The sequence below is a fragment of the Balaenoptera acutorostrata genome, chromosome 2, assembly GCF_949987535.1.
Source record: "Balaenoptera acutorostrata chromosome 2, mBalAcu1.1, whole genome shotgun sequence".
In the NCBI taxonomy this organism is placed as follows: Eukaryota; Metazoa; Chordata; class Mammalia; order Artiodactyla; family Balaenopteridae; genus Balaenoptera; species Balaenoptera acutorostrata.
In genome coordinates this window covers 21,330,273-21,344,947 of record NC_080065.1, presented here as the reverse complement: position 1 = coordinate 21,344,947, position 14,675 = coordinate 21,330,273, and the positions used below count along the sequence as shown (strand labels likewise).

The following is a 14,675-nucleotide window of genomic DNA, read 5'->3' as shown; positions in this document are numbered from 1 at the left end:
GATTTTTGTTGTTTTCTGAGGTAGGCCTATATCATTATAATCTTCCCACTTAGAACTGCTTCTGCTGTTTCACATAGGTTTTGGAATGCTGTGTTTCCATTTTCAAACTCTGTGGTTGTAATTTCCCTCCTGTTTGCCAGTTATCATCCTGGGGGTGTAGGTCTTGAGTATAGCCCATCTCCTCCCCTTCTACCCATCTTGTTGTGGTCCCTTCTTTATATCTTTAGTTGCAGAAAATCTTTTCTGTAAGACTTTAGGTTGTTCTCATAGATAGTTGCTCTGTAAGTAGTTGTAATTTTGGTGTGCCCAAACGATGAGATGAGTTTAAGTCCTTTCTACTCTGCCATTTTGATTCTCCTCTCTATTTTCTAAAGTTGAAATGTAAATGTAATATTTCAAGTAATCATCTCCTTAAATCGTCTCAAGTATATGCTTTCAAGTTCTTAAAAATGTTTAACATTCTTATCAATTTGAAATAATTTCTACTTAGGTCTAATTACCTCCAACTTAGTTATTTGTTACGTATAGATACGTTTTATGTGCAGCTGAACATTGGTTTCTTATGTATTGTTTTTCAGTAACTTTAGATAAGTTATTACTATAAGCATAAAATAAATGTATTTCAAAAGAGAATTTGTAATGGATTATTCCACCTTCTTTTTATTTTCTATTCTTATGGCTGAATGTTGCCACAGTACTGTATAATTCATTCATTCATTAAATGTATTTATTCAGGTCCTATAATCTTTATTTCTGATTAAACTGCAACATATTAATTTGTATTTTGTTAAGTAAATATATCTCTTTTGGTGTGTTCATCAATACTTGGAAATTTTCTCAAAGAAAAAGGAAGGAAATATAAATCCTTTGTCCTTAGGTATTAATGAATGTGCACACATGCACACACACACACGCAGTGCAAATTCTAATAATCAAAGTATAATTTTTTGAGTAGCGTTAGTTACTTAGAGGATGCCCACTTAGCCTATAATTAAGTAACAGATACTTTTACCTTTGGAATTAACAGGGCACATTATCTGTAAGAAGCTAGAGAATTTGATCACTATAATTCTACCTTAGAACCTTAGTTCACTACATGCAGTTTTCTCCTTTTCTATGGGAACATGGTTATTTTTTGTTAAACCTAGCATGCATATTTGATAACTGTGTAAGTATATATTCTTATTGACTCTGTGAATAATTTCTTGTCGCCTGTCTTCTATCTTAATGTGTGTTGTAGAGGTAGTGCCATTAAGATGTTTCATATGTGTCAAAAGTAGGATGCCCAGAAAATGATGGCAGTGTAATTACATAGTACATCATAAGCGATCCAACTTTGGCACAGGTGAAGATTTACTTCAGTTTTGAATTAATCTTAATGACCCTAGCTTTATTGCTGTTGAGTTTCTAGAAATGATAAAATGTCAAGCCATTGGAAATAAAATGACATAACCTAAACAATCTGACAAGACTAATGCATAGTTTCTCTGACTTGTTCCATGTTCTGTAGACTTTATTACCAACTACAATGTTCTACTGAGAAATGCTTGTCTTAATGAATGCATCTTCCACCTTACTACAATGTATATTTGTTATGCAAAGAACAGAAAATTCAGTGCTCTGTATGTGTTTGTTTTATGTACACTAAAACCTCAATGTAGAAAACAGATGTAAGTGGAAAACACTGTTTTACTTCTATTATATCTTAATTTTAGTAGGGCATGTTAGTGGAATGCTATTAAGTCCATCTTTTTAGGACAAGACTAATATTTCAATTTAATGACAAGTTTTCCAATGCTGTTAGATAGTTATGAATTTTGCAGGCAAATTATATGCTGACAACTTTTTCTAAAACTGCTATTTAACTTATATTGATAGAGGATTGCAAAGTATGGCTGTCTTCACATTTATTGTTATTAGCCTCATAAAATGTTCTTTCATAAAACATAAAAGTCTTATCTCAGCCTATAGTCTTGAAAAGGCATATAGTCTTTCATCTATACTTATATTATCTGATGTCCTTTAGCTAGCCTCTCAGAGTTTAAATTTTTTTCTGACATTGAAAGTTCTCAATTCTGGCTAAACTCTTCACCTTCACTAACCATAAGCTTACGTGATGACACCAGACTAGATTATTTCCCTTGATTTTTTGATTCTATTATTTTTACTTTTAAATGTTCAAATGAAAAGCAAACTCATAAACCTAACATGTAACCTAAAGTTGCTCCCCCTGAATAGCTTGGATAAAGTAAGCAGAAATTTTCCAAGCTTTTAAGTTAGATGCCCATATTTTCCTAAAGATTCCATTCAACCCTCCCTTTTCCCCAGTGATGCAACACCATCACCATCATGCACTGCTTGGCCATCTTTTTAACTTGAAATCCACTACACTTGACAGCTCCCTATCTCTCTCAAATCTCTGCCAGCTATGTCTTCAGTAATTTTTAGTCATGTTTCCTAACTAAATATCCTGTTAGAGGAGCATTTATTTTCCAACATAGACCTCCAATGCTCTATTTGGAAAAATTCAAGAACTTTCCTAACACTTACTGATGTACTGTTAGATTAGACCATGACAGATCACACTATAGATTCAAGGCTTTTGGTGTTTCTTCATTTCAATATCACAATCACACAATGAGACACAAAGGTTATAGACACATTTCTGGTAAATCATAGGTGCTAAGAAAGGAAGAAAAAAGGAAATAAAAAATACTTCACATGTTCTATGTCTTGTCCTTTTTCTTTGGAATTTGTCACTGAGAAATTTAGTACAACTTTATATAACTGTGTCACGTGCTTTCTTGCCACATTAAACAGGAATTCAGGCATCCTTCTGTTTGCTAATATCTCAGGAGTGCTTCAATAGGATCAGGGTTTAATATGGCTATTGTGAAACACATGCTCTATAGCAACTAGGTTGCAAAAGCCACATTATGTCCTGCTTACTAATCATGGCTATTTGAACTCAGACAAATTCCCCTTGGATATCTGTCTTTACCCTTTTTGGAGGCAATGGGTATACAATGTAACCCATAATTTTATTCTTTTTCTTTGCTCCTGTTGTCTCAAATTCAAACCCTGCTTTAAGTTCACAAACATTGGACAACTCTATAGGATAGCCACTCTCTTAAGTGTTTAGGGAATAAAGCCTAATGAAGCATAATTACAGTTTACGAAAAGTTGCTAGTTTGATAGATAAGTATGAATTCTTCAACCAAAGTTATTCTATAATGTCTACATAACACTCCGTTGTTGCCACTTGAAGTATTTTTATTTGGTATCTATTTATTTATTTAACATTTACATTTTCTCTTTTAGAGAGATTTCTCATATTTTGTTTGAAGGCAGCTATAATGTTAATTAACTGTTAAGTTAACTAATTAAGCAAGTATTTTATACCATTGTAAAATGTACTTTCTGTCTATTACATGGAAACAAACAATTTTAGGTAAATACTTAGCTCTCTCAAGACTAAATATATTATATGTCCCGTTGAGGTAATGTCCATTGGATGGATATAAATAAGGCTGATTTTAACATTATAGGAGCAAAAAGTAGATATCCTTTTTGGGGGCGGGGGTTAGAAAAGCAGATGGCAAGATTTAAGTGCTTCCTGGGCTAATGAAATTGGAAAATTTTGTAACCGGTTGTGAAACAACAATAGACCTCTAAAAATAACTGGGAATAAAGAATAGGCTATTTGGCAGAATCTCCATAAAATGTGAATGATTATTTTTTCTCATATCTCAAAGGAAACAATTGTAATACTGTAATGTAGCTTGTTGAATGAACTTCAACATCCAAAGAACATATTAAAACCTTCCTAATTTAATTGCTATAAATGTAACTAGAATTTCAAATCAAATTAATTACCCTGGTTGCTTTACTCATGGGAAAGTAGAATCCAAAATCTACTAACAGAAGCTTAAACTGGTGTCAATATTAATTTAAACTTTATATTTTTGTGTTTAGTTTTGCTTTAGCATTTTCATTTCCTCCTATTTTCTTTCTTTCCTTTTTTTTGATTTAAACAGATTGTTGTTTAACCTATTAATATTTATATTGGTGAGATATCAGTAAAATAGCCCATATTTTTTTCTTCACGTTATACCTTACAAGATTTTGTAAACTCTTTTAAACAATGTATATATTTTCATTTTTGTGGAATACCATAATTTTTCTTGATTCTATTATATTTTATATAGATAGAGATTTTTATAGGTTTTTCTGACTCTGTCAAATTTATAGTAATGTTGGTGCTCCACCTGGTGGTAAACAATAAGCATTTTACTTTTCTCTTTTCCTTAACGTTAAAAAATTGGGAGATAGAATTTTATATCCTGACTTTAAAAGTGTGTAAAAGTACCTGGAAGGGAATCTACTAAAAATTTACTAAGTATAAGTTGAATATTAGTCTGTAGTATACTATACTTAAATCTATTATAGATTAAATATATGTACATATATTTAATACATAGATATAAATATATATATACACTTATTATTTTACAAGTAATTTTTAGTTTAATGATTTATACTTATTGAGGAAATAGTTCATCTATTATTATATTCATTTACATATATGTTTTATATTTATGTATGTTAGGACACACAGCCTTATTTTTCTATAAATATCTAAATATCTGTCTTCTATCTATCTATCTATCATCTATCTATGTATCTTTTTAATCTATGTCTTGTATCCTGGATTCTTTTGCATTAGTATCCGTTTATTTCATGAGTATTCCCACCTTCACATTTGATACTGGTTACACTTAGATGGTGCTAGTATGTAAACTATTTCTTCACAGTAATTTTAATTTAACACTTTCTACTATTTATAATGACCACTTGAAATGCTACAACAGAATCTATTGAAGTGAAAAGTGAAATTATTACTCCTAATTATAATCTTTAACTGGACAGCAAATTGCCTTTCAATTTTGCACTATTATGTTTTAGAGTTGATTTATTTTCTGTAGACTATATTTTCAAGGCTGGTAATCTTATTATGTACTTTACTAACTCAACTGTATACAAAAATTATATATATCTTATCAGGCATTTTCCACCTGAAAGTTCCTGAGTCTTCCCCTATTGGCTCAGCTATTGGAAGAATAAGAGCTGTGGACCCTGATTTTGGACAAAATGCGGAAATTGAATACAGTGTTGTTCCAGGAGATGGGGGAAATTTGTTTGACATCGTCACAGATCAGAATACACAAGAAGGAGTCCTCAAATTGAAAAAGGTACATAGACACGTTTTTTGTTTTTTATTTTAATTTTTATTTATTTATTTATTTATTTATTTATTTATTTATGGCTGTGTTGGGTCTTCGTTTCTGTGCGAGGGCTTTCTCTAGTTGCGGCAAGTGGGGGCCACTCTTCATCGCGGTGCGCGGGCCTCTCACTATCGCGGCCTCTCCTGCCGCGGAGCACAGGCTCCAGACGCGCAGGCTCAGTAGTTGTGGCTCACGGGCCCAGCTGCTCCGCGGCATGTGGGATCTTCCCAGACCAGGGCTGGAACCCGTGTTCCCTGCATTGGCAGGCAGACTCTCAACCACTGCGCCACCAGGGAAGCCCCATAGACATGCTTTTCAAAGTAGATTACCCAATAAAAATTAATGAACAGAAAGAATAAAACTTGAAAATGACGGAAATTTTAATTTTCCTTCAATGAGCAATATTTTAAATTAAAAAAAGACCAGGTGACTATGAAGTATTCACTCCCAGAGACACTTTTATTCTGTGATTCACCAGGTATATATTTTATGTTGAAACAATTAGGCCTGTGAATTTGCTTAAATCCTTTAAAAATTCTTACCAGAGTCAAATTTTAATTTAATTTTTTAATGTTATCAACTCAGACGAAAAGGTTAATTTAAAAATGAGATCTAGAAGTAAACTCTATGCACACCAGGCTTGGTCTTGCCCCTTTTATTATTTTTCTGAGAATATAAATATCTAATTCACACATTGTTTGTGAGCCTGGACCTCAGACTGGAGGAATTCTGATGTGGGCGAGAGCTGCTACTGGCAAGTGGACGAAATGAGAATGGGTAGCACTGGGTTTGAGGGGCTATGACAAGGGAAGTGAACAGAAAAATTAACGAGAAGGAGGGAGGGGACAGAAAGGTGGAATGCGGTGGGAAGCCCTCGAGTAATGTTAAATTGTTTTATATAAAAGAGGATGGAGAGCAAAATTCAAAATATTGGAAATGAATCCCTATCTCAGTGTATGTAGTTCGTTTTTTGTCAGGTAGGGGCATGAAGAAGGAGAATGTAAATGTGAGAAAGAGAAAAATCATGACTGTATGTGGGGTGTGTAGATTATTTCTATAACAATGAGGTAAATTATAGGAATTTCCAATAATACAGCACAGGCAAAAAAGTGAACTTCATTTAATTGAATACAGTTTTCCCCTCTCCCTATTATAGCAAAGTGCACTCTATTTATCCCAAAAGGCGGTATACCATACACATTTAATTTTGATACTTGTGATTATTTTAACCTGCAAGAAGTATTTTTACATTCAGTCCCATTAATCATGCTGCTGTCTCCATATTTGTTCAGGAACTCTGAATTTTATCAAAGAAACAACATATGTGGTAATAAAAATAATACTGAAAAGAAACAGTTTTCATATAGATGATTTGTCATCTTTTAATTCCTACTATTGCAAGAAAATTGTGCTTTGTCTAGAAATTAATTTAATCACATGGTCCCATTCAGCAAAATTTTTCATTTATGCTAAATTTTCAGAGTATACCTAGAAAAAAAAATGTGTGTCAAATCTTTATTCCATTATTATTTTGTTGTGGTTTTGCTTGTTTTTCTTTTTTTTATTCAGTAACAAATCCCTTAAAATCTTGTCACAATTTTTTTAAATGATCTCAATATATAACAATGCTTAAAATGTGTAAAGATATTAATTCATATTAAAAAAATATAAATTCTCTTAGTAATATGAGAAATAATAGAAAATATTTTATATCAATGATTCATAAAACTTAAGTTGGAAACTAAATATATTTACAAAGTAAAATTGAGGTACAAAAGAGTTACATTGTGTATTATATATATTTATATTAATTTATATTTACAGAGATACAATGAATGTATTTTATATTTACACATAGGATTTTATATTTTGTATTGATTTACATTTATTTATCATCTATGCCAATAAATAATCAATGTCTAAGTGTCAATCTGGGAAAATGTATGACATTCTTTTTTACTTTTTAACACAATTGAAAAGGGAGTAGTGTGCTAACTATAGACCTTTATATTACTATGTCAAAGTGGATTAATAATTGAAAGTAATGACTTAGTTATATAAATCAACTTTTTGTAAATACTTATTATGCATAATCACTAAAGCAAGAAGTATATATCTTCTGCCTTTTTAGTGTAGGGAGATGTCATAAAGAGTGAAAGAGTCTTATTTATTTTGTATTCATTTTGTTTATTTTTTTGAAAATTTTCTAGTTTTTAACTAGATTAAAAGTGAGATTTGTGAAATTATAGCATACCTTTATTAAAATGGGTTTACATTATGTATAAAATAGTCTGGAAAGTATATCTCAAAGTAAATATATATATAATATGTATGTTTATAAATACATATATTTTTCCTCCTGCAGTGGATAAATAACCGTTGCCCATTTTGCTGGCATAAAATTTGTTATCTAAATAAAGCTCAGGGTCCATAACTAAAATTCACTCCTTCATTCACCAAACGTTGATGTGACAACCACTAAATCCTAACCCATTCTGGACTCTGGGGGGCAGTGAAGGAAACAGACACATTCACTCTGCTCAAGCAGCAACTGTTCAACTGGGGAAGTTAGGCAATAAGTAAATTTAAAAGCACTGTCAGTGTTAAATTTAAGTTTGAAAAACACAAAGCAGGGTAAAAATAAGCAATTTAGAGGATGGTGGCTATCCTACAGTGAGGCAGTCAGAAAAGACTTCTCTGCTAGGATGAAATTTCAGCAGAGACCTGAAGGAAGCAAAAGATGAGCCATATGGTATCTGAGTGATGTGTGTTCCAGAAAGATTGAGCAGCAATTGCAAAATCCCTGAAATGGGAGTGTACCGGGCTAGGAGGCCAGTGGGACAGAGTACAGTGAATGGAGGGGCCCATAGCTGGAGATGAGGTCAAATATGCCGACGAATGTCCCATCATGGAGATCCTTGCAGGCCAGGCAAAGGACTTGAATTAAATCATGATACGAGAAGACCGTGGTAAATTTCTATCTAAATTACCATTACCCTTGGTAAAGCCAGGATACACTGACTTTTCTGAGGCAAATAATGACTAGGGAGTAAGGACAGAAATAGACCAGTTAAGAGACTATAGAATTAATCCAGGAAACCAATGATGGAGATATGGTCCCTGATCTTTATAGCAATGAAAATTGTGAGAAATGGTGAGATTCTGGCTAGATTTTAAAGGAACGGCCCAAGCATATTTTTATAAATATTCTTAACATCGGGTAAATTACATCAAACATTTGAATAGATTTGTTTTTAGCATTCTAATTTGTTTTACTCTCTAAATAAGGAGACACCAGAGGCAATCAATACCAGCTAACCTCTTATTCTGCTGGAAAAGAAAATTGCAACCTACAGACTACATTTATAAATCTTTAAAAAATAACTCAGGGGAACATTTTTTTAACGAAATTTCGAAATTATCTATTTATCTATCTGCCTACCTACCTATCTACATATCTGGTGTATGTATTATTTTGAGTAAATGTGTGTGTGTGTGTGTGTGTGTGTGTGTGTGTGCGTGTGCTCACATACATATATAGATACATGACTTGAATAAATATGACAGTATGTTTTTCTAAAAATAAAACAATGAGGAAATATTCTGTTCAATAAAGCCCATGAAAAACTCAAAATTAATTTAAATAATGTAACTTCTGTATTTTTTATTGAGGTATAATTGACACACAAAATTATATTAGTTTCAGGTGCAACATAATAATTCAAAATTTTATAGATTGCAGAAGATCACCACAATAGGTCTAGTTAACATCCATCACCATACATAGTTACAAATTTTTTCTTGTGATGAGAATTTCTAAGATTTACTCTTTTTGCAATATTCAGATATGCAATACAGTATTATTAACTTGTAGTCCCCATATAGTATCTTACATCCCCGTGACTTATTTACTTTATAACTGTAAGTTTGTACCTGTTGACTCTCTTCACTCATTTCACCCACGACCCAGCCCCCACTTCTGGCAACCACCAATCTATTCTCTGTAATCTATGAGCCTGTTTTTTTTCTTGTTATTTTTTTTTTTTGTATTTTTTTGTCTTTTGTTTTAGATTTCATATATAAATGAAATCATATGATATTTGTCTTTCCCTGTCTGACTTATTTCACTTAGCATAATGCCTTCAAGGTCAATCCATGTTGTCATAAGTGGCAAGATTTTATTCTGTATCTCTATATCTCCAGGTTCCACATCCAAGGATTCAATCAACTGTGGATGGAAAATATTGGGGAAAAAAAATTTCAGAAAGTTCCAAAAGGCGAAACTTGAAGTTGCTGCACACTGGCAACTATTTACATAGCATTTACTTGTATCAGGTATTACAAGTAATCTAGAGAATATTTAAAATATATAGAAGGCTGTGCATAGGTTATATGCAAATACCACTTCATTTTATATAAGGAATTTGAGCATGCTTGGATTTTGGTATCTGCAGGGGTCCTGGAGCCAATCTCCCCTGGATATCAAAGGATGACTGTATATACCACATTTTCTTTATCCATTCATCTCTCAACGGACATTTGGGTTGCTTCCATATCTTTTTTTTTTTAATTTTATTTATTTATTTATTTATTTTTGGCTGTGTTGGGTCTTCGTTTCTGTGCGAGGGCTTTCTCCAGTTGCGGCAAGCGGGGGCCACTCTTCATCGCGGTGCGCGGGCCTTTCACTGTCGTGGCCTTTATTGTTGCGGGGCACAGGCTCCAGACGCGCAGGCTCAGTAGTTGTGGCTCACGGGCGTAGTCGCTCCGCGGCATGTGGGATCTTCCCAGACCAGGGCTCGAACCCGTGTGCCCTGCATTGGCAGGCAGATTCTCAACCACTGCGCCACCAGGGAAGCCCTGCTTCCATATCTTGGCTATTGTAAATAATGCTGCAACGAACATGGGGTTGCATATGTCTTTTTAAGTTAGTGTTTTTTTGTTTTCTTTGGATAAATACCCAGAAATGAAATTGCTGGATCATACAGCAGTTCTATTTTTAACTTTCTGAGGAAACTCCATACAGTTTTTCATAATAGCTACACCAATTTAAACTTCCGCCAACAGTGCACAAAGATTCCTTTTTCCTCACATCCTCTCCCACACTCATTTTTTTCTTTTTGATAATAGCCAATGTAGCATATATGAGGTGATGTCTCATTGTGGTTTTGATTAACATTTCTCTGATGATTAGTGATGCTGAGCATCTTTTCATGTACCTGTTGACCTACAGTTCTTTAGATTTTTTTGAGCAAACACTGTATTATAGGGTTATTTATGCGTATGTTCAGAGAGTTCTCAGAAGACTTTATCTTGAACTTATTCAGAGTCCCAGAAGAAGTAGATGTAAAATCATAAATATGTATGTAAATATCAACAGCAGTATTTCGGTTCCATAATGATCTTAAAATTACTCTTTGGAAACTTCTCCCTGCAATATCTCAGCATAGAATTGCAATGAAGAGTTTTGATGTAAAACCAAATTAATACAGAAATTATGTTTTTAAGTATATTACATGCATCTAGAAAGTCTAAAAATATATACTCTACATTTGAATATGTGTCTGTTTTTGAATATAACGACATTCTTTGTTTTCGGAGCGTTTTTCTTTTTTAAGCTCACTTAAAAAATAAATGAAAATGCTTAATATTCTCTGAAGCACATATTCTCATTATAGTTTTATTTCCAAAATTTTTATTTACTTTCCCTTTACCATTTCCCCCCTCTCTCTTCCTTCTCCATGGAGGGAGGGTGTACATGGATAAAAATGATGGTCATGTTTGTATGAGCTGAGAAGAATGAAAAAAAGGCATTTTTATTTTATTTCTTTTAAACCTCAACTTGGATTCAGTTTATGAGCACTGTGACAGAATGCCATTTCACTGTGTCACTTTGAATTCAGAATAACATTATGCAACTTTATATATCTCTGCAAGGCACAAGATATTGTTTTTTTTAAAAAAAAAGAAACAAACTATTCTTACTTTATACTTACGTCCTATTGCACTGAGGAAAGAATGAACAAATAAAAAGTGCCCTATATGTTGTTAAGTATTATAGCAATAGAAACAATAACAAAATCAGGGTAATATAACTTAAAAACAATTTTTGTCACATCTAAAAATTAGGCGATAGGTTACATTTAAAATAAGAGAATAAGGTATTTTAAATTCAGCAATTTCATTCTTACATGAAAAGCTAAATGAAATACATTTTTAGTTAGTAGTTTTTATTTCCTACTGGATAAGTGAGAATAAATATATACTTATTGGATATAAATATAAAGTTACATGAGTTAAAAACATTCAAGAACGGAAAATACATGTTTATTTACAAGCATGCTGTGGTTTTCTTGTTACTGATTAAGAAATTTAGGCAATTAAATAGCAGGATGAATACTTAAATTGTACAAAAGAACAATTTTAATGTCTTGAATAATTTCTAAGCCAGTTCTGTACTATTTCTACAGAATATCTATCTGGAGCTAACAAGTAATGATAACATCTATTTAAAATAAAGAATGGTAAAGTGATTTCCTATTTATTTTAAAATAAGTAAAACTTTTTTGGAATTAAAAAAATCCTTACTATTTTGCTGTTACTTGGCAATATTATTTCATTTCAAATAACCATAACTGTGATCACAGTGAATCCAAGGTGAATTATTTTCTTTTTCCTTAAAAACAGAAGAGATAAAATATTTTATTCTTCACCAGAATTTTAAATAAATAGGCTAAACTCTCAACTGGTCTCATTGGACAATTTTATTTATGCCCCATTAGTCACTAAAACTCACTTTCTTTTTGACATCTCAAATGGCAGGGGAGTGAATTCACATCAAATGATTTGGTAGCATAGCACCATCATGTGGTTAATTTTTGAATAACTCAGAAAAAATAAAAATAAAATTAGCAATACCTTGTTTTATATAACCAAGCATACACCTCAATTTATTGTTTAAAATATTCCTGTTTTTGCCATACAAACATGAAAATTTCAAAGAAAAATAAGTGGTGTTTGTTTCTGTAACTGTTATGCTCCTGTTTTTGTAAATATTTATCATCTTCTTTTTAAACATCTCACTTCCATAGTCTCATCAACTCTCAACTAGCCCCCAAGTTGACATAACCAATGAACATTGTTTACTGCCTTGTAGACATTTCTAACTTGTGTGTGTTAGTCTTTTCACACTCAAAATGTCCAAAGCTGAATTCCTTGTCTTCTCCCAACCAAAGCGTGCCTGCTCACATTTTCTCCTTCCTGGATAAGGCCCTACTTCCTCTCCAGTTCCTTAAAGCAGAAATCTAGGCTTATTCTTATGCTGCTTCCATTACCATGAACTCCCCTTTCTGAATAGGACGGGAAGCCTGATCACTGATTCCTTCTGAACTTGGATTAAAATTTCCCTCTTTCTCCTCTTCATGGGTTGACTTACAACCATCCTTGTTACTCTTTTCCACCACTGCAATGGCTATTTTCTGAGCCACACACCTTATGTTCATCCATTTACTTTATGAGTGAATGGTTGAAACCTAAATCTGTTTATTTTACTCTCACTCCTAATCTGTTTCTGACTCCTATCACTAGTAAGATAAAGAGCAAATGATATATCTTCTATTATCATCTCCTTCATACACACACACACACACACACACACCCATACGCACACACACATTCACCTGCTACATTCCAACCACACCAAACTCATTGCAATTTCTACTGAAGATGCTGTGTTATTCTTCCTTCTGCATAGAAGGCACCGCCCTACATGAGCATTTCTATTAATTTTTTCCTGTTCTATAACATGGCTGTCACTCATGTCCCTCACCAAAGAATTCCTTGAGTCCCTCAGGCAAAGTTGATCCCTCCTTACTTTCTTCCCCAAATGTTACCATTTCTGTCCAAGCACCTATGAGACTTAAAGGTGCTCAAATTCTAAATGCATCTGATTCTTTCTACTATAGTTTAAGCCCCTAAAGACACTTTGTCATATCTATATCTCTGTCGCCATGATAAAGGAAATGCTTAAAATATACAGGGTGTTTAAATTTCTTTTAAAAAAAAATCTCATGTTGGTTTATTGTTTTAATTTCAGATGCAATACTTTTCTTAGTATTCACATACCATGCAGAGTTCAACATGTTTTTAAAGTATTTAGAAAAATATTGCTTTACTGATTATATAAATGAGAAATATGAAGCTCATTTGAGGAAAGTAAATTTTTCGGGACTACACAACTTGCAGTAAATTATAGAACATATTTGAAAAGCATATACTTTCAACTATTGTGAAGAACAATATATATTAGAGGTAAAATGTGAGAGTGGACATTCAAGAAGTTAAAAAGAATTCCCCCTCCCTCGATGGTCATGACTTATACTGCATGTGCCTATAAAACATATATCTTGCTTAGGCATTTGTAACAGTTGATGAAATCTTTTCTTTCTTAGGGAAAATATCACCACAAGCCCTCAAATAAAAGCACTAGATGTTCTTCCAATTCTTTTTTATTTTGTGTTATCTTAGTTACTGAATTTGTTCCAAAAATTATTGTCACTGAAATATGGCTTAGAAACGATGCCATGATTCTTAAGTTAATTCATTAAAATGATCAAAAATTTACAGTTCTGCACAAAAACCTAGAGTTGATAACTTGCCCACAGAAAAATTAAATTCTCACTTGACAGGCACTTTCTGTCTGGTAATTCTATTGTTCTTTTAAGCTTTTAAAAATTTTAGAACTGAAATACTGTTAAAATTTGTCAAAACTAAAATCTACGTTTTAAAAATGGCCACGTTTCACTGTTTCCCCTTTATGATAGGGGCATTCTCATCTGATAATGTGACAACTTTTATCCATCAAATAACTGCTTGACATTTTTTGTATGTGTGAAACTGAGTTGACTTTCTTCCTCAGTGATGACGGGATATACCAGACCCCCCCATAGCTCCCTCTCACATAAATATGCACGCATTCTTCCCCATCTACCCCTGACACACACAATACACATCTGTCTTCCAAGTTTTGGATTTTTCCATAGCACTTATTACCACTTGGGATGCTGCCATTTGCTTATTTATCTTATTGTTGTCCATCAAATCCTAGAAGAGAGCAAGCTCCATGGGGGATTTTTGTCTGCTTTGTCCAGTTCTGACATCTATAATGATGTCTAGCACACAGTAGGATATTTAAGAAATATTTGTTAAAAATAGGAATAAAATGCCTCAGGAATTTTGTGCTTACTTTCTTCCCTCAGGCTTATTTCCCTCTGATTTCCCCACGCCTGGTTCTTCGCATCTCATTTCCAGTATTACATCCTCAGAGAAGCACATCTTATCTGCTCTATGTAATGTCTCCACCACTGTTTTTCTGTCCCATTATACTATTTTCCT

The 14,675-nt window shown here is 32.9% G+C and overlaps 1 protein-coding gene across 1 annotated transcript in view; it reads left to right on the top strand.

The window, feature by feature from the left end:
* The window catches only part of CDH12 (cadherin 12), a 1,005,439-nt gene that overhangs the window by 940,098 nt on the left and 50,666 nt on the right, over window positions 1-14,675 (top strand). Inside the window, exon 8 of the mRNA XM_007188231.2 lies at window positions 5,065-5,252. Within this exon, the coding sequence (XP_007188293.2) occupies window positions 5,065-5,252 (188 nt within the window). The remainder of the gene's footprint in view (window positions 1-5,064; window positions 5,253-14,675) is intronic.